We start from the raw sequence: 24,445 nt of genomic DNA on the forward strand, positions 1-24,445 counted from the left end.
CTGAGCGCACCTTCCGCGGCTGACGGCCTCAAGCTCCCGGGCGGCGGTTGGGCTAGAACCGCAGGAGGGCGGGGGCGGGGGCGCGGGCGCGGGGCCGGGTGATCCCTTAGGCCGGCCCGCCACGTCAGCAAGCGGCCTGACCCGCGTTGGGAGGCTGGGTGGCCGAAGCATTTCTTTCCTTTTTTTTCGTAAAGGGGGCGGGGCGGAGCTGGGAAAGTGGGAGGAGCCTGGTGGCAAAAGGGAAAATTGGTGGGGTGGGGCTAGCGTGTGCTGTGCGGTATAGAAACCGCAGGCTGGGCCAATAGTTTCCATTTCTCTCCGCGCATTACTTACAGGCGCATCCCTATCACACACAGTCGTCTTGTCACTGCAAGTCCCTGCCTCATTCCTCACACAGAATCCCGTGGCTCTATAAATTAGTACTGGGACTAGCACGCGCCTTGTAACTGGTGTTTTAGTTTTGTGCCTGGGACCTACTGTAGGTTATACATTTTATATTGGAGCCTAGGACCCAGAATGTATCATTGAAAGAAGTTTTCAGAATCACACCTTATTATACTATGTATTATACTCTGAATATTGCACTTCATTAAAAAAAAATACGCTGGCTGCAGCCTACTACATTCATTTCACTATCCACTAATAGGCCTGTAACTTCTGACAGTGAAGAAAATCCAGAGGTAAAACCGCCTTTTACAAAGTTACAGTACAAATTAGTAGCCTGCGTCATGTATCTGGACTCCTCAATGCCAACCAAGGCAGATATTCCACGTGGAAGTTCTTGCCCAGACCCAACACCAGAGAGCCAGCAACTGCCACCCAATCTCCTTAAACAATCCCTCCCTCCGCGTTTCCCAGTTCTGACCACCAGAAGGGAAGGGAAAAACCACCCCTAGGACGCATAAGAAATTTACAAACTAAAACAATAAGCATCGAATCCACAACCCCAAGATTGTTCAAAGTGTCTGAGGCATTATATGAAAGAGGCAATCTCTTATCAGTTTAGTACGTAATAACAATTCTGAAAAAGTAGCAAAAACTGTAAGCAAATAATGTTTATTTTTATATTGATGATACACTTAGTATATACGTGAATTCAAGATACAAAATTCATTTACAAGAGTTCACACCTGATGAATGTAGTCACATTCCTAGAGAACATTAATGCAAAAATGTCTTCAATACGCTGACAACAAAAATCAAATATTCTGTAATCTTGTTATTCAATAAACATCAAAACAACGTTTAACTTTCCATCCTCTAGTATTTAAGCGTCCTCAAGGTGGTAGGTGCCATAAAACAGAAGAGAACATTGGAAAGACAAGGGCCTACTGAATCTGCTCTGCAGAATCACAGTGTTTACGCTGAAGTTCATTTAGTGAAGTAGTGAAAGGCTTACTATCCTTTATGACAAATCACACGCCACACAAGAGTCAAAAGTGATGATCAAGAAAATAAAGTATTTCAATAACTTCTCAATTTCTAAAATCTATTAAGTATTAACCATAACAGACAAAGCAGAAAAAGGAACACAATAGGAAAACATCCTTAAGAATATGTATGGCTTAAGCAATTTAGGAACACAACAGATAAGACTTTTACAATACCACAATTGTTCAAGTGATATTGACAATATAATTTCCCCCTTAGTCATTGGTATTAAATAGCCCCTTCAAAATTTATTCTACTAAGAACACATAAAACTAATGAATCCAAATGGTTTGTCTCAGAGCTGAGTTGATGGATTTTGTTCTAAAGTATTAACCCACAATACCCAAAATTTAATACAAATGAACAATAAGATTACGTCTCAAGGATTACAGTGATTTGTGAATAGCTAGATAGGCAACCAAATAGCTTAATTATTTGCACAACAGATTAGCAGCACTTGGATAAGAACTGTTACATGAAAGTTATTGTGCTTCAATCTCTCGAAGAGAGCTAATAAATATAACTCTATAATCCCTATAGTGTTACAATTCTATAACAGTTCAGTTACAGACAAGCACAATTTTTAAAAAGTATTTCACACCACTAGAAAATCAAGTAATTATATTCTCCAAATTTAATTTATGCTATGATTGAAACAAGTGCATTTCTGCCTAATATTCATAATATAGACAAATAGATTCACCATTATTTTCAGGGAAAAAAGATCAAATATAACTTATTTAAACTCCTATTTGATTATCTTAACCTTTAGTGATGATTTGAATAAAGAAAAAGGTATTCAATCTTACAATGGTAACTTCTCAGGGAAAATAATAATGTGGCCTGAAATGACAAAATTCTTTAGAGTAAAGTAAGAAATAATTTAAAACTGCTTCATCAGATTCAATGATTAATGAAACCACTATTTCTACTGGTGCTACAAAATGAAGATAACCTATTTGGATAAATTCCTTCACTTGTAAGCTCTACTATGAAAATGTTAGGACATTGTGCCTGCCTTTTCTAATACCTAAGACCTTTCTACCTCGACTAGATGAAGCCTCCAAAAAATGTCTTTCTGATTGTTGAATGGTAAGGTTTATGAAAAAACAACAAACAAAAAACAGCTGGAGAACTAGCCATATGATCCATGTGACAAGAGGAATGTAACCAAAGAACTACAAAAAGCACAAACACAAAGTCCTAAAATATTTTACCAATCCATTAAGTAATTTTTAATAAAAAATAAACAAGTTTAAAAAAACTCATTCTGCAAGAAATAGTAATAAAAATTCTTATTGCCCTAAAACATTTTTCCTGCAGACTTTTAGTGCACTACAACACGTAAGCTGGAAAAAAGTCAGTAACATGTAAAGGAGGGTAGGAATAAGATTTTTTTTAAATAGAATGGTTGGTTATTCCTATATAGTTTGGAAATCTTTACTTTGCAATGATCATAAATGATCATTTCACATTTTACAATGGTCGATCTTACTGATTCGTTGTTTTGAGAAAACCTATGGGTCAATCTGTAATGTTTACAAGTCTTAATTTTCAATCATGGACAAGTGGAGATTCACAACAGTTTCAAAAGATAAAAGAATGTTAGTGATATAATATAAAACTTTAAGTATTGTTTACTGCAGACCTATAGGAAGGCTAGCTATAATTCCCTATCTCATTCTGAAAAGTGATATAAACACTCAGTGTATTAACTTTCATTCCATAAAGCCTATCAGAAAACCAAAAAAAAATTCTGAACCTGAAATTACCAATGTCTCAACAGACAATACTACACCTAAAAAGATGATTGTCTTGGGATACAGACTGGAATCATCCACCAAAAATAGGAAAATATTCCCAATGTATAGTTTTTTTCTATGACCAAATTCAGGCTTTATGGTTAAATGAATCTAGAGTGCAGAATTAATATACCTCCAACTGCTTTAAAAAAAAAATCTGAAAGTCCTGTTCAAATGTTTTAAAAAATCATACTGCTCAGAATAGTTGATAATTAATTTAAAAAATAACTTAAAAACACAAAAGAAATTAACAAAAGCATTTTAAAATTAAGAAATGGTGCTTTAATCAGTGATTAAGTAACAATGTTATGCAGAAATGGAATTCTCAAAAGTCAGTATTACACCAAACTAGTAAATGAAAAAATACCAATTTTTAGCTTAAGAAAATATTTCATATCTACAGAATTCCAAAGGAAATATTTTTATGGCACCAGCAAACTAGGTATACTTAATTTAATACATTTATCTTTACCCAATTAAGGGTATGTCCCCCTACATCATTCTGATACCCCTCCCTTCAATAGGTGATTGATTCCATTCACACATCAATTCTTTTTCTTTAAACACAGGGTATGCTCAATAAGTCTCTGTGTTCAAAAATTCAGTGATGCTGGGATATAGTATAATATTATGTTTTGAAATTCTAGTTTAAGGAAAATGAATTGCCTTAAAATTTTTTTTCTTCAGTAAAGTGGTCACAGTATCCAGGAAAGGACTGGAGGTACAGCACGAACAGGTATAAAGTGTCATTTAAGATGACAGGAGAATAGGGGGAAAGGGATGGTTTTCTAACCAATTCTTATTTTACTGCAAAGTAACAAGTTTTACAACTGTTAAAGAGCCAGAGGTCATAGTCACAATGTCAATCTCATCTACTAACTTTTTATTGCTGCTGCTCTCCTCAAATCAATGACTATACTAAGTGTGAATCAGTTCCATGGCTTTTAAATAGCACAACATCTGCTCTGCTACTCACCAGCTGCAATGAATGATTTGGTTACTAAAACAACACAACAGCAGACATTATGGATGCTTTCACTGATTTTTTTCAGAAATAGTACATTACCAAATTTTAATATTTATTTAAGAAAAAGGCTATTATAACTACTTAAATTTAACACTGTAATTGAGAAGTGTTATGAATAATTGGCTGTTACATTAAAAATACAATAAATAGGCAAATGTAACATTTTGGAGGACAGTAAAATTGACTTCTGACTTCTCTCTTTAAGATAATGTAATATTGGATCAGATAGATTTAATCTTCTGAAAAATAATGGGGTAAACAGTTGCTTTGCAGTTATATTTTTATCATGCAAAAAAACCTCTACTTAATTTCTGTGGTAAATGTACTCAAGTGTATCAAGTGTATATTAAACATCTTCTACACTCTTCCATGCAAATAAACATGCCCAGTGAGGGCAGGAATAACCAAACATTGATCTCTGTGATATTCCGTAGGTTCACAAATTGGCACTGCACATATTTACTGTCCTCTTATCCCCCCCTACCTGTCATCCTTGGTAGAAGTTTGAAGGCCCCAATTTTACAGCACACCATGCACCCAATATTAAAAATCCTACTTCATGTGTGAATATATCAATTTGCAGAACACAGTGGTCTCATAGAGACAAAGAAATACAACCGGAGGCATTTTATTCATTGGAAGCATTTTCTCAGATAAGCATACTCATCTGATAAGCAACTCCAATAAGAAAAATCTATAGTTAGAAATGCCAAAACAGGACTAAATAATCATAGCTGCTGCAAATATACAGATTATCAACCTCCTGTTCCTCATTAAATTCCATCCTACCTAGGTAAAGCCTTTCCCTAGCTAATGCCCCTTTTTCTGCCTCACAGAGACAGATATAAAATGAGACACACTGGCGAAAAAAATTATTCCAAAATTAAAATCTGGTATCTGATATTGAAATCGCAACTAGGAACACATTTCCCTATTTAAAGGACATTTTCCTATTTTGAAATGTGACCAAAGTAATTTTTTCCACTGCCCCTTGATTCTCAATGTAAATACATACTTTACTAGTCGGTAATAATACTCAATTATGGTCAAGAAAATAAAGGACTAATATAGCTTAAAAACCTGCTGGTGTCTCAGTTTCACATACTTCAGTTTTTCAGGTTTATATCACTAATTTACCATCAGTTTAAAATGGAAATTGGCAGATGATTTTAAAGCTAAGAATATCCAGCTTTCTGTTAAGATCTTCGTATCCTAATTTCAATTCCAAATTAGCCCACTTTACCCAAACACAAGCCCCTCAAAACAGAGGCTCATGAATGAGATACAGCCACAACCTAATTACAGCAGCATGAACAATGCCACTATGATGTCCTCACAGAACTTAAATAAATTCAGCCCACAATGGGTATGGGTATATAATATACACATACTGTATCATTGCATACCAATATATTTACAAATATGTACATATATACAAAAAGTATACACAGAGATTGCATTTAGCATCACAAAAATATATACATGCCATTGCAAATAAAAAATTTCAAATAAATAAGGACAACAAAAGAGCCCTCAATGTAAATACCCTTAATACTCTCCAAACATACAGGAACATATACACCCAAAATATCACCAGGAGATTCATACCATTCATATTCATATCAAATCTTTTTACTCACTTAGGGTGGGGAGGTGGTTCTGAATCACAGGCAGTAGCCAAGTTTGCAGACCTTCGTACCCAACTATATTTCCTGTCCAGAATGTCCTCTGCACATAAGGCTGATTACAAGTCTCAGTGGCTGACTACAAATCTCTGTGGATAACTAAGTAGAAGATTTTTCAACTGAGTCCAAAACCCTTCAAAGAGACAGAAATTAAATTAAACACAATTAATTAAAACACAGGTCAGAGATTAAATTTGGAGAAGAATGCTAAAGAAAGCTCTATGATTGATATATAAATCAGATTTGTTGCTTTTCCCTTTATCTCAATGAAATTCAGTTCAATCACCACTTAATCTGTTTCAGGGAATTCTACTGCAAGAAGAAAACAGAGTAGCCGTAAGTATGGAAAAGATAAAACCCAGATCTTTACCAGGAAAATTTCAGTCATGACTCTAGATTGCACTTTGCTTTTATAATCTCAAAACATTTCAACTTGGTAAAAACAAAAAGGGTACAATAAATTCTATGTGCTTTGAGAGGTTTTGAGAGCACCACTTCCTAGGAAGAAAACACACACACACACACACACACACACACACACACACACACACACACACACACACACACACACACAAAGAATATATCCTGGCTAAAATCAAAGATTAAAATGTCTGACTTGTGGATTTTTTGTAATTAATAAATAAAAATTTGCTACGGCTGATTGATTTACTGGTTTTAATATTTGATATGTTAAAAAAATACCATAACCTTTGTGCCAAAATATAAATCTCTAATTATTTCTTTCTTGTTCATTATAGAAAGCAACCTGAGCTCCTGGAAAGACTGGGCGGAGATTAGGAGATCTGAGTTTTAGTTCCAGCTGTACTTTTATGAATAAACTGAAGTTTTTTCGGGGTGGGGGGGAGGTCTTAGCTTTCTCTTCTGTAAAATTGGGAAGACAGCTGCATTACCAACTTCAGAACTACAAGGATAAAGAAAGAGAAAATAATCCCATTGTGCTTAATTTTGTTTAGTACATAACTGACTTCTTGCACTGTTATACTATTTTGTTTACAGTGATTCTTAAACGAGGTGAGAGACTGTATCAGAATCTCCAGGGGGAGTTTGTGCAATTTGAAAATAAAGAAGTGCTCTTTCCTATTGCTTGCTTTGTTCTTAGTCCCCAAATTTAAATCTTTGTGAATTCTAAAGATAAATAAATGAAGGGTTTAACATTTTTATATTCATAAAGGGGAGCAGTATTATTGAGAAATGAGATTCTTTGCCATTGCCATCTTGATCCCAGTGAGTGATTGTCCGTTTTCATTTCCCCTTCCTTGATTAAAGTAAGGTCTTAAAATGTAGAAGCTGGGTAATGGGCCCAAGAGGGTTATTAAATTCTGTGTATGTTTAAAACTTTCATAATGAAAAGTAAAAAAAAAAAAAAAAAAGACAAAGAAATATGAAGTGTTTGCACCAATGTAACCTTCTCAATAAGGCCTACCCTGACCACTCATTTAAACATTATTCTCTGCCTAAAAACAAATGAAAAATTTCCCTTACCATGTTCTAAATTTTCTTCATACTACTTAACCTTCTGACATAAATTTACACATTTATTATGTTTATTGCCTGACTCCTCCTACTAGAATGTAAGCTTCCTGAAGACAAGGATTTTTAAGTCTATTTTGTCTGCTTCCCCGATGCCTAAACAAAATCTAGAGTATAGTCGTTGTTCAATACACATATTTTGAAGGCATGAATAAAATAATAATTTAGAATTTTCTAGGTCAGTTTTCTTCTCAAGATCACTTCAGATCTTTAACCACCAGTAAGGAATTACACTACTATTAGCTTAAGGAGCAATGTCATTCTGTAAGCCCCAGCTGTGATTTCTAAGACCCCTTGTTCTTAGATAAACATGTTTCTAGTAACAAAAGCTCTGATTTCTTCAGGAGATTGTCTCTCTGAACCGTTTCCACAACAACTAAGTGGGACCCAGATATTTTCTTGAACAAAAACAAGGTAAACATGATCTAGAAAAGAAAATGTTGTGTATACAAAAATAAGGGAAACTAGCTTTCCAGGTAGCAGGGGTGGGGAAAATCAGTGTCTTTTGGAATGAAGAGTTCAAATTATGGAACCATAGGATTGGATAGAACCTTGGACCAACACCTTCATTTTGCAGATGAGAGTGCTAAAAAGCAGAGACATGAAGACACTTGTCAAAGGGCATAAAGCTAGTTATCAGGAAAGCCAGAATTAGAACTCAGGTCTCCCAGTCCTCAGACCAGTGTTCTTTATGTTAATCAGGTGAGGATAAAGCTCAGGACGATAAATATTGTATTAAGCATCAGAGAACAGACGAATAAGTGTTGTTTGGAACATTACTGGCACAGAACTTCAAGGGAATTGAAACAGGAGGTCAGAAGACTAAGGACAGTCTACTGCTCTAGTCCGGGTGAATACTGCTATGAAAGGAAAGCTATGAAGTTTACTAATGTACTGAGGGAAAAAAGAAAGAAAGAAAGCAGTCTTTATCTGATAAAGACAACCCGCTAGCAAAGGAACTCTCTCTCTGGGGTAACTTTTCCAAAGCTTTCTGAAATAGTGTTTAAAAGAACAAACAAAAAATAATTTTTAAAAATTAACAAAACCCTACAACATCCCCCAAGCCCAAGATGAGTAACTTCAAGAGTTCAGATGAAAAATCAGCAAATTGGAACAAGTTTATGAATAACTTAGACCCAAATAATTCTCAGTGTCAGAAACAAAAACCAAGTTAAAAATGTTACAGTAAAATTTCCCTAGGGACACACGAAAGAGGTACCAAAAGCCATCATCTCATTTCCCCTGGGGCTACCAGAGGCAGAATGTGAGCCTGTACAGAAAATCAGGCAGAAGGACATTTTGATTCATGGATTTATAAGCTTGAATCCTGTGGAGTCAAAAAAAAGGGGAAAAAAGTCACAGCTAGTGCCTGTGAAATTATGAAGGGGATGGTAGGGAATAAAAATACAAAAATCTTTATATTATACACTGGGCCCTATTTGAAATAATTAAAAAAACTTGTGCATGAATATAAAATATTAAAGATAAGGAATTTTAAAAAATCCTATTTCCAAATTGTCAATGCAAAAGCAACTTCCATTTTAGGTTAAATAACAATTCAGTTACCCTCAACTAAAATTAATAACATTTCTGACTTTGAAGTCTCATAAATCTGAACTAGACAAAAGATTATGTATCAACTCTGTACTGTATGCCACAGACTTCCATCTAGACAGTGTCTGAACTTGATCTCCTTAAATAATAAGGGCTTAAATAGGATTCCTATGGAAACACTGTATTATGAAACCAACAATCTGATTTTTTGAATGAAATATTTAAAAGTTGTTCTTTTTCATTTCCAGCATTCAAAGACTACAAAGAAATCAAAATATGCAAACATATCTCATGACAATACAAGACTCACACATTCCAAATAATACATATGAAGACCCCAATTAAAGATTCAGCTTCTCAGATGCAAATCAATCCTACAGTTTCTGAAATTTTGACAGTATTTAAATGAATTAAATGATTTCAAGAACTATCTTGATTATGCTTCAAAGAAACACATTTTTCTACCTACTAAATGGAATGAAAAGAAATATTATGGAAGGGCTCTGTTCTTGATTTTTAGTAGTCCATGCTGGCTAGTTTCATCTTTGTGAACAATTACATATTTTTCAAATCCACACTTTTAATGTCCAAGTATAAGAGCTGGATTTTCCTCATTATACAAAAATAAATGATTTACTCTTCTCAGGGTCAGAATAGTGACTATTTGAACGTAGGATTAGATGTTGGAGGTAAGTATTCATACCTCAAAACCCAAAAATAAAAATTCCAAGATTAATCGAGTTTTTAAAAGACCTGAAATATTGTATTTTAAAACAGTTACCCTAAAAGTTTGAACATTTTTTTTCCATTTGTTTTTAAAATGGTGGTCCTAAATTGAAAAATAAAAACTAAGTAACACCACTATGTGTCTCTCATCACATTAGAAAACTGCACCATTTAAAATCTGTGGCAAATGAAAACTTGTTTCAACAAGAGGATTTTTGTTTCAATAGTCATCTATGGTATTCTCAAGGAACACGTTTCGCACATCCAGAATGGATGCTAATTCCAAAATGTGCTTCTGGAGATGAGGGTTCTCCACTGTTTCATCCCTTGGCAGCTGTGGATATGATTCTGGATAATTTCGTGTTTCCTGGTAGGCAAAGAAGAGAAAAGTCAAGTATTACAGTTTAATGAAATAAAATTATACACATTAATAGTATTACTGTTCACATTAACAATATTAAGGAGTAACTTAATACATATTTTTCTCATTTATATTGGTAATAGATTTGTTGAACATATGAAATTGTTGACATTTGACCATTTTGACCCTAAAAAATGATAATTTCATATGGTTCAACCCAATATCTTCATTTAGTGAGTTATTTCACAAATATTTAAAGGTGCCTATCATTTCTGGGCACTATGCTATATTATGGAAACCATATAATTCCTACTTGCTGGGGGGGGAAATCCTAACATATATAGAATTTCAACAAGTATCTCTTAAATGAATAAATAAATAAATATATTGCAGTGGAAATTAAAATGAGACAAAAGACATCATAAGCACAGAAAAGGTAAAAAAAATGGGCTTCGGCAATTAATTATAGGAGAAGGAGGTGTCAAAAATGACTGTAAGATTTCAGGAATGGACAACTTGAAAGAAGAGTTGAGAGCTACCCAGAGAAAAAGAGATGTAAAGGAGGAGATAATTTGGTGACAGTATAAAGCTTCAGGTTTTAGGCATATTTTGTTTGAGGTAAAGGGCTGTACCAATAGGACTGCCCCTCAAGTAGAATTTGAAAATTCAGGGCTGTGTCTGAGAAGACAGGTTTGAGCAGTTTATGTCATATTATATACTGTATACATATACCTATATAACATATACCCTGATATAACCTGCATGGAGATAAATATTAAAGCCAGGAAAATAGATAAGATTTCTGAGAATATTAGCAAAGAGAGTGAAAAAGAGTCTCTAAAAGGAGAGATGAATGATCAGGGGAAAAAACAAAAAAGTAGGACAGAAAAGGAATAAAAGAAAAAAGAAAATAGTTTTTGTAATTACATGGAAGCAAAAGGAAACAATTTCAAGAATCAAGTGATTTTCATTTGGAAATTCTTTTTCATCTGGTCATGTCTATAGACTACAATTTTGCCATGTATTTAAAATTTTCTGAAAAAATAAGTTACTACTTTTCTATGTATCTAACAAGACAGTCCATATATTCAAATGCTGTTTCTCTCTCTCTCCTGCCTGTAGGCCTCAATCATTACACATTACAAAGACCAAATTTTTGTTTTATCACACTAAATACTATAAGGAGTGACAATAATAAAATGTTCAAAAATCCAAAAAATAGAGAAAAAAAAATCAAAACCAGAAACCACTAGAGGACTATTTTAAACTGAACAATTCTCTCAGCTCACACAGGGCTGGGAGATGTCTGAATTCTGAGCTAACACCTCCCAGAGTGGAGAATATGTTTTAAAACAGGCAACATATGAAAGACACCCCAGAAAAATCATGCTTCTTAGTATTAGGCTGAAATAAGTCTACATCTGAATGCTACCCTAATAAATCTACCCCTAAAAATTTAAAAACAAGCCATGAAAAGGTCAAAGAGATGTTCAAGTAATTTAACTCCTGCCAGAACAAAGCCCAACACTCTTTAAAGAAAAACAACAAAATCCAGAATTCAAAATCAGAAAATTCACAATGCTCATGGTCTAACAGAAAAGTATTAGACATACAAAGAATTAGGACTATGAGACCCCTACCCAGTATGAAAAACTTTTTAAAAAACCCTATAAATGATAGAGAATATAGTATTAGCAGATAAGGACTTTAGGTATTATTATTCATTCAAGGGCACAAAAGAAAACATAAATATAATGAGAAGAGAAATGGAAAATGTTAAAACAACCCAAAGGAACTTCTATGGATGAGAAAAGTGCAATTCCTGAAATGAAAAATTAAATGGATATAGGATTAAGAGCATATTAGCCACTGCAGAAAAAAAATCAGTAAATTTGAAGACAGCAATAGAAACTGAAACACAGGGAGAAAAAAAATTTTTTTTTTTAAAATGAAGACACATCAGTGACCTGTGGGACAATATTAGATTGTTTAATATATACGTAATGAATGTTCCAGAGCAGGAGAAAAAGAGGAGAGATGAAAAAAATATTTAAAGATACAATGGCTGAAAATACTCCAAAATATTTTAGATATCTTGATATTTAGATAGATCCAAAATGCTCAATAAACCCCAAGCAGGAAAAAACAACAACAACAATAACAACAACAAAGAAAACTGTATCAAGGTAGTACATCATAATCAAATTGTAGGAAACCAATATAAAGAGAAAATCTTTAAAACAGTCACAGGAAAATGAAAAGACACGTTATGCACTGCAATAATAGAACACATATTCAGAAAACCAGTAAAGCAATGAAGAAGTTGAACATTATAAACCAACATGATCTAACAGGCACTCATAGAATTCCTCATCCAATAGTCGCAGCATATACATTCACTTCAAGTACCCATAGAACATTTACCATTATAGAACACATTCTGGAAAATAAAGCAAGTCTCAATAAATTAAAAGGACTCATATCACACAAAATATATTATTTGACCACAAAGAAATTAGAAATCAAGAAGATACTTTGAAAATTCCCAATTTTAGATACTAAATAATATATTTCTAAATAACCCATGGTTCACACACACACACACAAATCAGAGTGAAATAAAGCCTGTTTCAGAAAAATAAGGAGAAAATTAATCACCACCAGATATACACTATAAGAAATGATAAAAAATTTTCTGTACTAAGAGAAATTCTCTTACAGATGGAAAATTGACTCTAAATAAATAAATTAAAAGTGCCAGAAATTATAAACATATAAGGTTTTTCCTCCTCATTAAACATTTTTAAAAAAAGATAACTGACTATATACCGCTATGATAACCCAAAATATCTAACAGCATATATCATACATAAAAGTCAAATGAATGATGATCATAGAGATGAAGAGTGAGAAAATGGAAGTATACTCTCATAAGATAATTACATTAACTGTAAAGAGGTGCTAAAAAAGCAAAACAAGATATAGCATAAATCAAGTGTTGTTAAAATAAAATTCTAAAGCAAAACAAAACAAAACCATTCAAATGAAGACGACAGCAGGAAAGAAAGAAGGCACAAACCCCAGACAGGACAAATAGAAAACAAAGAATAGTATATTTAAATAAAACTTTATTAAAATTACATTTAATTGAAATGTAATTTAAAACTAAAAATGTCATGTAAAAGGTAGAGATGGTCAAACTAGATTTTAAAAAGCAGGTCCTAACTAATGCTGTTGAAAAGAAGTCCACTTTAAATACTAAGATGGGGAGGAGTGGGCGGTGGAGGGTAATAAACAGCTCGGTGGTAGTGCGCATGTTTAGCATGCATGAGGTTCTGGGTTAAATCCCAAGTACCTTCATTTTTTAAAAATGGAAAAGAAAAAGGAACAAAACCCTCAGGATCTCAAGAATGACTGCTTGGAAAAGCACCTTGTAAACAAACAAAAATGTACTTGATTCCTTCTGTAAATGAATAAATATTAAGACAGACATAGGTTAAAAGTAAAAGGATAAGACAAGATTTGCCATGCAAACACAAACCAGAAAACAGGCATAGCTATATTAATATTGAACAAAGTAGACTGCAAGTCAAGGACTACTGCCACACATAAAGACAGACATATCCTAATGACGAGTAGGTAACTTCAACAAGAATACATAACAACTCTAAGTATGTATGAACTCAATAACAGCTTCAAACTGCACAATGAAAAAATAGCACGAAACTAACCAATTCACAATTATAATTAGAGGTTTAGATAGTCCTCTATCAGAGAGAGAAAAATCAGACAGAAAATCAGTAAGGATATAGAAGACTTGAAGAACATTATTTAAAATAATTGAACATCAAACTGAATTGCCAATATACATCACTCCATCTAATAATAGCAGAATACACATTCTTTTCAAGTGCAGAAAGAACCTTCATCAAGATAATCCATATGCTGTGTCACAAAACAAGTCTCAATAAATTTAAAACTATTAAAATCAGATAACTAAGGCAGTGCTTAAAAAGGAGGGGCTTGTATTAGAAGAGAAAAGTTTTGGAACCAAGTTTTAAAATACAGGAATTAAAAAAGCAAATTAAAATCAAAGTAATTAAAAAGAAGAAAAACAATAAAGTATGAATGGAAATAAATAGAAAAGAGACAACAGTAGTAAAAAAAAATCAATGAAAGCAAAAGCTATTTACTTGGAAAGATAATTAACATTAATAAACCTTCAGCTAGGCTGAAAAAGAAAAAAAAAGACAGGAAGAATTACCAATATGAGGCATGAAAGATCACCAGAGAGTCCATAGAGATTAAAAGGATAATGGAATACTATCGATGATTTTTTGGCAATAAATTAGACAAATGACTTTCAAGTGATTAAAACTGACTAAGGAAAAAAAATGAATAGCCTTTGACATTGAATGTATAATTTAAAACATCCCAAAAAGAAAACCCCAGGTTGAGATGGCTTCACTGAAGAATTCTTTCAACCATTCAAGGAGTAATGCCAGTCTTAAAGAAATTCTTTAAGAAATACAAGAGAATGAAACACAAGCCAGCTCAATTTATGAAGTCAGCATTACCCTGATAACAAAGCCACATGAAGACATTACAAGAAAAGAAAATTAAATGCCATAATCATTCATAAAAACAGGTGTAAAAATCCATAATGAAATACTAGCAAATTGAATCCAGCAAATGCAAAAGGATAATACATGACCACAAAGTGTGTTTAGCCCAGATATACAAGGTTGACTTACTATTAGAAAATCAATCAATGCTGGTCACCATATTAACAGAATTAATATATATCAAAATCAATTAATGCAGGAAAAAAGTATCTGACTATCTTTCATACTCATTCCTGATAAAAACCCTCAGCAGATTAGGAATAGAAAGGAGCTGAGACAACCTGAAAAAAGGTATCTATGAAAAACTAACAATTAACATTGTAATTTTTGGTAAATAATTAATTATTCCCTTAAAACCAGGAACAAAGCAAGGATATTCATTCTTATTACTTCCATTCACCATTTTGCTGGAAGACCTAGCCCTGAAATAAAGCATGTGTGCGCATGTGCGCGCTCACGCTCACACACACACACACACACACACACACACACACACACACACACACACAATAAAAGGCATACAGATTGCAAAGCAGGAAGTAAAACTATTCTTGTCTGAAGATGACATGATCATGTACATAGGAAATCTTAAAGAATACATAAAGAAAGCTAATAGAATTAATACTTCAATTTAGCAAGAATGCAGGCTATAAGGTTAACTTTAAAAATATCAGTTTTTCTATGTTTAGCAACAAATAATTAGAAAATAAAATAAAAAATATAATTCTATTTACAATCATCCCCAAATGTGAAATACTTTGGAATAAATTTAATAAGACATATGTAAGACCTGTATGATGAGAACCACAAAAAAATTGCTGCGAGAAACTAAAGAAGACCTAAATAAATGGGGAGATATACCATATTAATTGATGACTCAATATTATTAAAATATAACTCTCCACAGATTGATTACATAGATTAAGTGCAATATCAATCAAAATGTAAAGTTGATGATAAAATTCATGTAGATCTGCAAAGGATCTAGAACAATTAAAAGATTTAAAACATTTTGGGGAGGGAGACACACTACAAGGATTTCAAGACTTAATATAAAGCTACAATCATCAAGCAGTAGTATATTGGAGAAAAATGGCATAATTCAATAGAATAGAACAGAGTCCAGAAATAACTCTACACATATATGGTTGACTGTTTTTTTTTTAAAAAAGCAGCAAAAATAATTCAATGAAAAAAGTACAATCTTTTCAACAAGGAATACTACAACAATTTTACATTCATATTGGAAAAAAACTTTAACCTATACTTCACACTGTACACAAAAATTAATTCATATCATAGACCTAAACGTAAAAGCTAAAACCATAAAATTCCTAGAAGAAAACATAGGAGAAATCCTTGTGACTTTGGGATAGGTAAAGATTTCTTAGATAAAACATACAACAAAAGAAAAAAATTGATTAGTTGAAACTTTATCAAGATTTCAAAAGTTTAGTTTTCAAAAGCCATTGTTAAGAAAACAAGCTACAGAATGGGGTAAAACACAGCTAATAAGCACATGAAAAGATGTTCAATATCCTTACACATCAGATTTAAACTACAAGATACTACTATAAATCCACCAGAATGGTTAAAATATAAGACTGACAACACCATGTGTTGAAAAGGATGTACAGCAACTTTTATATGCAGCTGCTGAGAATATAAAATGGTACAACTACTTTAAGAAAAAGTGGCGGTTTCTTAAAAAACTAAATATACACCTACTCTATGATCAAGAAAATTCAAGACATGTCTTTGCAAAAGATTTGTACAAGAATGTTCACAGCTGTTTTATTTATAATAGTCAAAAAATTTTAAGTTGCCCAGGTGTTCATCAAAAGGAGAAGCCCTAAATATACTGTGCTATATTCAGGCAATGAACCTACTCAAAAAGAATGAGCTACTTATGCATGAAACAACGTAGATGAAGCTGAACAACAATGTGCTTGACCAAAGAAGATTTACACTGGGTAATTCAAACTCATGAACAGGTGACACTAATCTGTAGTCAAAGTAATAAAACAAGCATTGTCTTTGGGGTAATGGGTGGTGCACTGATCAGAAAGGGGTGTGGAGAGAACTTTCTGGAATGAAGCTGTGTTGTATAACTTGATTAGGCTTTGAGTTACACAGGTGTATGCATTTGTCAAAATTCATCAAATGGTACACTTTAGTTCTGTGCTTTTCACTGCATGTAAACTTTACATTTAAAGAGGAAGTAAATAAATAAATAGTAAATATAAATTCCATTTATTTATATGCATGATGAAGTTTTGGGCAGTGAAATCCACAATTTACTTCAAAATGTATCAAAAACTGAGATGATGAATGAAAAGAGAGATGGATAAATGGACAAATATGTGAGAAAGCAAATACACCTAAATGTTAGCTGCAGAATCTAGTTAGTGTCTACATGGGTATTCACTGCACAATTCTCTCACATTCTAAAATTATAATAATAAAATGGAAAAAAATTGTATTTTAAAACTAAAAGTTGCAGAAGACTTTTAAAAATATTCAAGCATATTTGAAAAAGAACCAAATGTTACTTATAAGAAGTGAAAAATATAATGACTAAACTTTTTAAAACCTCAATGAACAGTGTGACATAGCTACATGAATACACAGAAGAAACAAACTACTTAGAGCAAAACAGACCTGAGACTTGAACACACTCTTCACAAAGAAGAACACAGAATAACGCATATGAAAATTTGCTCAGCCTCAATAGTAATCCCAGAGATGACAATTAAAACCACAGGGAGCTACTGCTTACACCCACCAGATTCACATGAAACACAAAGAATGACAGCAGCAAGTGTTAGCAAGGACTAGAGCAATGGCAACCCTTACACCTGCAGGGCAAGAGTACACTGGTACAACCATGGCTTCAACTATGAAGGCTGAATACACCTATACTGTCGGACCTTGCAGTCTACCTCTAGGTATGTTACCCAGAGAAAATCTTATATATGTGTGCCAGGAAACAATGGAAGATTTTACAATGGCATCGTTTACAATCATAACAAACTTGAAACAACCCAATGGCCATTGTCAGTAGAACAGATGAGTAATTTGTGATGTATAGTCAAATAATGGAATCCTACATGGCAGTGAAAATGGATGCATGGATGAATGGATGAGTGACAGTCAGTTATCAACATGGCTCAATCTCAGGAATATAATAGTGAGTGAAAAAAAAGCAAGCTGTAGAAGAATATATACAATATGGATCCAATATGTTGTGTAGGAACAAAGAAATATGTGTCAAAACTATAAAGAAAAGAAAACGATAATGATAAAATTCAGGATTTCAGATTCATTTGAGATGGAGATAGGATCAGGGAGGACCCAGAGGGGCCTCAAAGGTAATGAAAACCTACTTCTTAAAGCAGGCAGTAGGCACTCAGATGTGCCTTATATTGTTCATCTTTATACCTTACGTATTGATTTGTGAATATTATTTTAGATCTATTCAAACTTTATTTAGTATAGGTAAACTGTAACACATGATTCTTAAATGCCTAAAATGGCACAATTGATCTTTAATAATATTCTTGACCTACCCGAAAAATCTTGTGCATCCTCATGGTGGCTGAACAAAAGATAAATCTCGTGAGAAGCAAGCGAAGAAATTCATCTCCAAAAAACTGGAGAAATGCCTGATCTGCAAAGAGGAGAAAAGTGACAGCAAAAGGATATTTAAGTGAAAGATACATTTCAAAAGGGAAGTAAAGTTCAGGAAAACCTTCTTAACTTCCCTGCCTTCAACAAATACCTTAAAAAGTTCAAACATTCGAACAATTGTAAGCAATTGTTAACCATTATAGTACATTCTGTTAAGTGTGCAGTTAGATTAGTAGGGTACCTATTGAACGTGAATGGGTCAATAGCTGGGCAATATCGCGGTTGATTTTTCGAAGATATTCTTGACACTTTTCCCATAGGCCTCTACGCATGCTTGACAATCCAGAGACAAATAGGAAGGCCATTAGAGGATTGTTCAAAAAGAGAGTGAAGAGGCTACCTCGTTGAGATTGATCTGTAATAACAAACAGGTTATATATATATAGAATACAGTTTTGCAAAAGATAGCATTTGAGGAACATTTTAATATACTGACAATGTATAAAATTAAAGTTATATCATTAAGTTGAATTCAACAAAGTAGATTCTTCTTGGAACTACAAAAACATATTCCAAGTATGCTGCTTTCTGCTGAACGTAAACTTAGGAGAAGTAGAAAATGAACATACTCCTTTGCTTTCTCCCCTCCAACTAACAACTTTCACGTAAACATGGCAAGTGTGGGTCATGGGCAGGAGGCCCCCAATGGAACTCTGAGCACCAGAATTGCTAGCCTCTTTCACTCTCCTCTGTTAGTTGCTCTCTCTTTTCCTATCCCTTAAATGTCAGTATTTTCTTTCTGCACATTGCTGATCTCACCTACATCCATCATTTTGATTACCACTTATAAGCCTACTAATTCCCAGTTCTCTATCTGCAGCCTAATGAGCTCCTTAGGTCTAGAGTGGTGCTGTCCTACAGTAGCCACCAGATACTTAAGAGGTGATAGTCCAAACAGAGACACACTATGAAGTATAAAATATCCATGGGATTTCAAAGCCTCAGTACAAAAAGATGTATCGTTCACATTCATTTCACCTGTTTGTTTCTACTTTTTTAAAAATGTGGCTACCAGAAAACTTACAATCACATGTGTGACCTCCATTATGTTTCTATTGGACAGAGTAGCTCCAGACTACTAGATTCAACCTAATTCTCAAAGGTAACCTCAAACTCAACACGTCAAAACTTGAAAGGAGATTCTTTCCCTTGTTGTCTTACAATCCGGTTCTTACCTGGTATCACCATTTCTACCAGCACCTCAGCCAGAAACCTAGAAATCCATCCCTGCCTCCTCCGGCTCCCTCCCTGCCTCTCCTCCAGCCCATCACCAAGTCCTGTTGGTTCTCTGGGATTATTATCTTTTGGAGCCAGCTAACCAGCCATTGTTCTTGCCCTGACCACCATCACCTCCCCATTTCCACCAATACTCCTCTCCAATTCATTCTTCACAAGGTTAACTGAATGCTCTTTTGTGTTACTCCTCTGTTTAAAATCTGATGGCACCCCACTGTCCTCCATTTAAATCTCCTAACAAATCTTAGTCACATGATCTCAAGCTCTACCCTTTAAAACTAGCAGGAACTACTTTCGCTTCTCTAAATGCTCCATAAACTCTCTCATGCCAGAGCTCTTATCTCAGAGCTCACGTGCTGCTTCTCTGCTAGGACACTTGTTCAGCCATTTCCCACCCCTGTCTAATTCTACATGTCCTTCAACTCCACTTTAGACTTCACTTCACCCACTTTCTTCATCCTCAAGGGCTGGTTGGTTGTTAATCTTACTTGTTCCACGTGCTTCCTCCTATGAAACACTAAGAGCACCTATGGTAATCGCCTGTTAGGTTGTCTATACCTTCTACCAGACGTCTGGCTCTGTGAGGAACGTTAACTGTGTTTGGTCAGAGTGTGATCGCCAGTGCCTAGCACAGTACCTGATAAATAAATGTTGAGTAAGAGCTTGTTGAACCAATGAAGTAACTGTTGGTTAAAGAGAGAACTGTAGACTTGAGTATCAGAGGTGTAGAAATCTGATTTGACACTTCAAATACTTAGGTAATTGCTAGTTTTGTGCCCAGAAGAGGCACATATAAGGGATTGGTCTAAGTTTTATAGCATAAAAGATGGGATACTGGACTAAGACATGTTAAGGACATATATTATAACTAAGCATATTAACAGTAATGATAATTAGCACATATTGAATACTTACTGTGTACCCAGAATTATTTAATGAGGTAGGTACTATTATTATCTCCATTTGATAGGAAAGAAACTGAGGCACAGAATGGCTAAGTAGCTTCCCAAGGCCACACAGCTAGTAAGTGGCTGAGTTGGGATTCAAATACAATCAGTTTGCCTCCAGAGTTTGTGTGTTTTCCCTCTACATAATAAAACCTTTCAGACCAAACAATCTTGGTATTAACCCATTAGTTCATGCGATTTAAAATAAAGCTACATCTTGACAGGAAAAACTGACAGCAAACAGTACTTTCAAATCATCAGAAGGGGTCACACTTCTCCAGAAATGATAAAATGCAGGTTTAACGAAGTCCTCAAAGCAGGAGAATTTTACCGTTGTTTGAAGGTAAGTTCTAACCCTTAGTAATTTGCCTTTTAGATACATGAACTTAGTATTTCGACATGTTTTTCCCTGTTAAATAGCAGAACTTACCTTAAAACAAAAAAGTCTCCAGCTTCTCTTGGGCATTCAAATGCTGACCATCACTTCCTGTGTCAAACTATGTCAGCAGACAGGCCTTCTGGGTGGAAGTAGCAGTAAAATGCCATCTCCCACAGAGACACCAGCACTATTCACAGTTAGGAGATAGTGAAACAGTGACAAGTACTTCCAGAACAGAATTCAGGTTTGTTTAGTATTTTACCTAACATAATGACTGGGAGTTAGAATCAGATTGTATGTGTTGCTTATTGAGGCAAATTATTAAAGACAAAAAGGTTTTCACTTCTTAGCCATCTGAGAAGTAGCAAAACACTGACCTGTCTCTCTGGCACACTGAGAAGAGGTTCTTTTATTTTAAAAATACAAGGTCAAAATGTGAATAAAAGAAACCCTGTAAGTTGTGCCAGCTGGCTTATCCTAACTCTTAGGCATAGACTGAGAAGTGCCAGAAAGCTTCCAGTCTTAAGAGATACCTAAAATATGTCGCCAGAGATGCAGGGAATCATGTTATATACATGAAACAAGCACACCTGCAAAACAGATTTTAAAAGTCACAGATCATGAGTTCCCCAACAGCAAGGGCCCCAAATCACTCCTTTCTCAAGGATGATTTATAATTTCTTTTAGAATTATCTCAAGCCCAGTAAAGAAGTCTGGTTGTTGGCAAGACTTCTGGGTTATTTCAGATTGACATCTGCCACATTAAGCACTATAAATCCACAACTGATCATTACAGGTGGGAGAAACAAAGATCAGGTCAGTATTATTCAAAATGTTGACATAAGTTTATTTGCAACCTATGGATATAGCAGGTAATGACAGAACATACCTTGTAAAGCTTTTGGATATGCTGTAGGAGAAAGCAAGCAGACTAGTGGCTGTCCAAATAAGTTTGTGAAATTCTGTAATATACAAGAATTTAAAACTTTCATTAAAGATTTGACCAATGACACTAATCAGTAACTTTCCGAAGCGTATCATTAGCTCATAGATCAGGCCCTTTTACTCATAAGCAGATGCAGAAACACCAGCTGAAGAGACGGTCATTCACGTATAAATACCCTGCATAACAGACCTTCTTACCATGCTGAAGTTTACTAAGTGAACCACTGATTTTTAAAATAAAGGCATATACTTGGTTGCAGTGTTACAGGGACAGGTTATCTAGCTGTCTACCAAGAGGCCACTCAATTGGGCAACAAACACTAGGATTTACAAGGGTGAACTTTCCAAGATCTAGGATCTGGCTCTCAGTCTCACAGGCTCTAAAACCTGACTTACTGGCATGTGAAGACTGGATCCATCTCTCATTGTGAATCACGTTAATTGCTCATACAGGATGATGTATAAAACAAGAATGTCAACGTGTTAATTTACAGTGAGAATTAAACTGACATTCACTACTCTTTGCATGATTAAGGATATTTCTTCCCTAAAGGCAGATCTACCTGTGAAGTAAAATCATAAACTGTTTGGTGAAAAAATGAAAGATAAAACTCCTAGGAGTGAACTTACTAAGAAGTAAAAAAAACAAAAATAACTAAAATATATTCCTAAATGATAAAAATGAAGACTTGAACAAATGGAAAGATATACTATATTCTTAGAGAGAAACCCATTCTAAAGATGTCATTACATTAATTTATTAAAATTTAAACCAACCTCAATAAAAAAGGCCATAGATTTTTTTCCCTCGCAACTGAAAGAAATTCTAAAGTGCATATGGATAAAGTACGTTAGTCAGGAAAACTCTGAAAAAGAAGTGAAAAGAGGGGAAACTAGACTTATTAGATATTAAAACATACTTTAAACGTCAGTAATTAAAAGTATGTGGCACTGGCATATGGGGAGGCAGAAAACCAATGGACAAAAATGAAGATTCCAGAATTAGACCCTGAAATAGACAGGACTTAAGTATATATAATAATGATGACAGTTGGAATTGGTAGGAAAAACTGGATAGCTATCTAGAAAAAAAGTTGACTCCATATTTCACATCAAATCCTAGGATGAATTCCAAATATATCAGATAAATGTAAAAAATTAAACAATAACAGTACTGAAGGAAAATACAAGAAAACAAGGGTTATTTTTGTGATCTAGATCTTCCTAACTATTATGATTAAGACCAATAAACCCAGGTACAAAAATCAAAGGCTCGTGCATAGTAAAATACAGCATAAACTCGCTCAAAACCCAAACGATGAACTGGGGGAAATACCTGCAACTCCCACTACAAAGGATTAATCTCCTTAATATAGAAAGAACTTTTGGGGGTGGAGGGTGGGAAGGGATAGACTGGGATTTCAAAATTGTAGAATAGACTACACTGTATAGCACAGGGAAATATACACAAAATGTTATGATAACTCACAGAGCAAAAAGTGTGACAATGAGTGTGTATATGTCCATGAATAACTGAAAAATTGTGCTGAACACTGGAATTTGACACAACATTGTAAAATGATTATAAATCAATAAAAAATGTTAAAAAAAAAAAGAAAGAACTTTTCCAGATCCATAGGAAAAAGATCACTGACCCAACAGGAAAACGTGTGGACAGTAACAGGGAATTCACAGAAAAGGGGAATACATTTGGGTCAAAAAATGAAAAGATGCTCAACGTTGCTGATAACAAGAGAAATAAAATCAAAGCTACATTAAATGCCATTTAAAAAACCATCAGTTTAGCAAAATTTCCAAAAGTTTGAGAATATACACTATTGACAAGAACATGGGGAAACACTCATACATAGACAGTAGGAGTATACATTGATGCAAATTCTTTAGAAGATAATTTGACAGTATCTATTAGATTCAAATGCATATTCCATCAACACAGCAATTCTACAACTGGGAATTCACCCACCAGTATAGGGCTCTTAAACTTGTGAAATAAGTCGTAAGTTATTCCTTGCAGCATTGTTAGTAATAGTAAAGGACTTGAAACAACCAAGTGATCAGCAATAAGGGATTGGTGGAATAAACTGTGGTACAACCATACAATGGAATACTAAGCAGCTATAAAAAGAAAAAAGAAAAAAGAAGTTCTTTATCAGCGGATATGGAAAATTGCTAACATGTCTTATTAAGTGAAAAATAGTAGATACAGAACAGTTGTGTATAGCATGTTACTACCATTTACACAGCTAAGAAGACTATAAAGACTATGCATTTGTTTGGCTTATATACACATTTAAAAAAAATTTCTAGATGGATAAACAAGAAACAGACAACAATGGTTACCTACCAGGGAGAGACAGAAACTGAGTGGATTGGGGCTGGGCGGGATAGAGAATTCACCATATGCCTTTTTGACATTTTTAATTTTGTGATTTTGTGAGTATAATATCAATATAAAAAATAAACAG

The 24,445-nt window shown here is 34.1% G+C and overlaps 1 protein-coding gene across 3 annotated transcripts in view; it reads right to left on the reverse strand.

Annotated features, from left to right (window-relative positions):
• Nucleotides 1-1,040: 1,040 nt before the first annotated feature.
• Nucleotides 1,041-24,445, reverse strand: part of SCAI (suppressor of cancer cell invasion) — a 112,645-nt gene continuing 89,240 nt past the window's right edge. The window contains exons 15-18 of one of the 3 annotated variants that reach the window (XM_074362216.1): nucleotides 21,904-21,976; nucleotides 18,634-18,807; nucleotides 18,332-18,432; nucleotides 1,041-10,143 (exon numbers count right to left, since the gene is read on the reverse strand). In XM_074362216.1, coding sequence (XP_074218317.1) covers nucleotides 9,997-10,143; nucleotides 18,332-18,432; nucleotides 18,634-18,807; nucleotides 21,904-21,976 — 495 coding nt within the window. In that variant the 3' untranslated portion in view covers nucleotides 1,041-9,996. Of the gene's footprint in view, nucleotides 10,144-18,331; nucleotides 18,433-18,633; nucleotides 18,808-21,065; nucleotides 21,202-21,903; nucleotides 21,977-24,445 lie in introns of those variants that run through there. The other 2 variants (XM_074362218.1, XR_012506547.1) reach the window with 2 other exon arrangements.

The sequence above is a fragment of the Camelus bactrianus genome, chromosome 4, assembly GCF_048773025.1.
Source record: "Camelus bactrianus isolate YW-2024 breed Bactrian camel chromosome 4, ASM4877302v1, whole genome shotgun sequence".
Lineage (NCBI taxonomy): Eukaryota > Metazoa > Chordata > Mammalia > Artiodactyla > Camelidae > Camelus > Camelus bactrianus.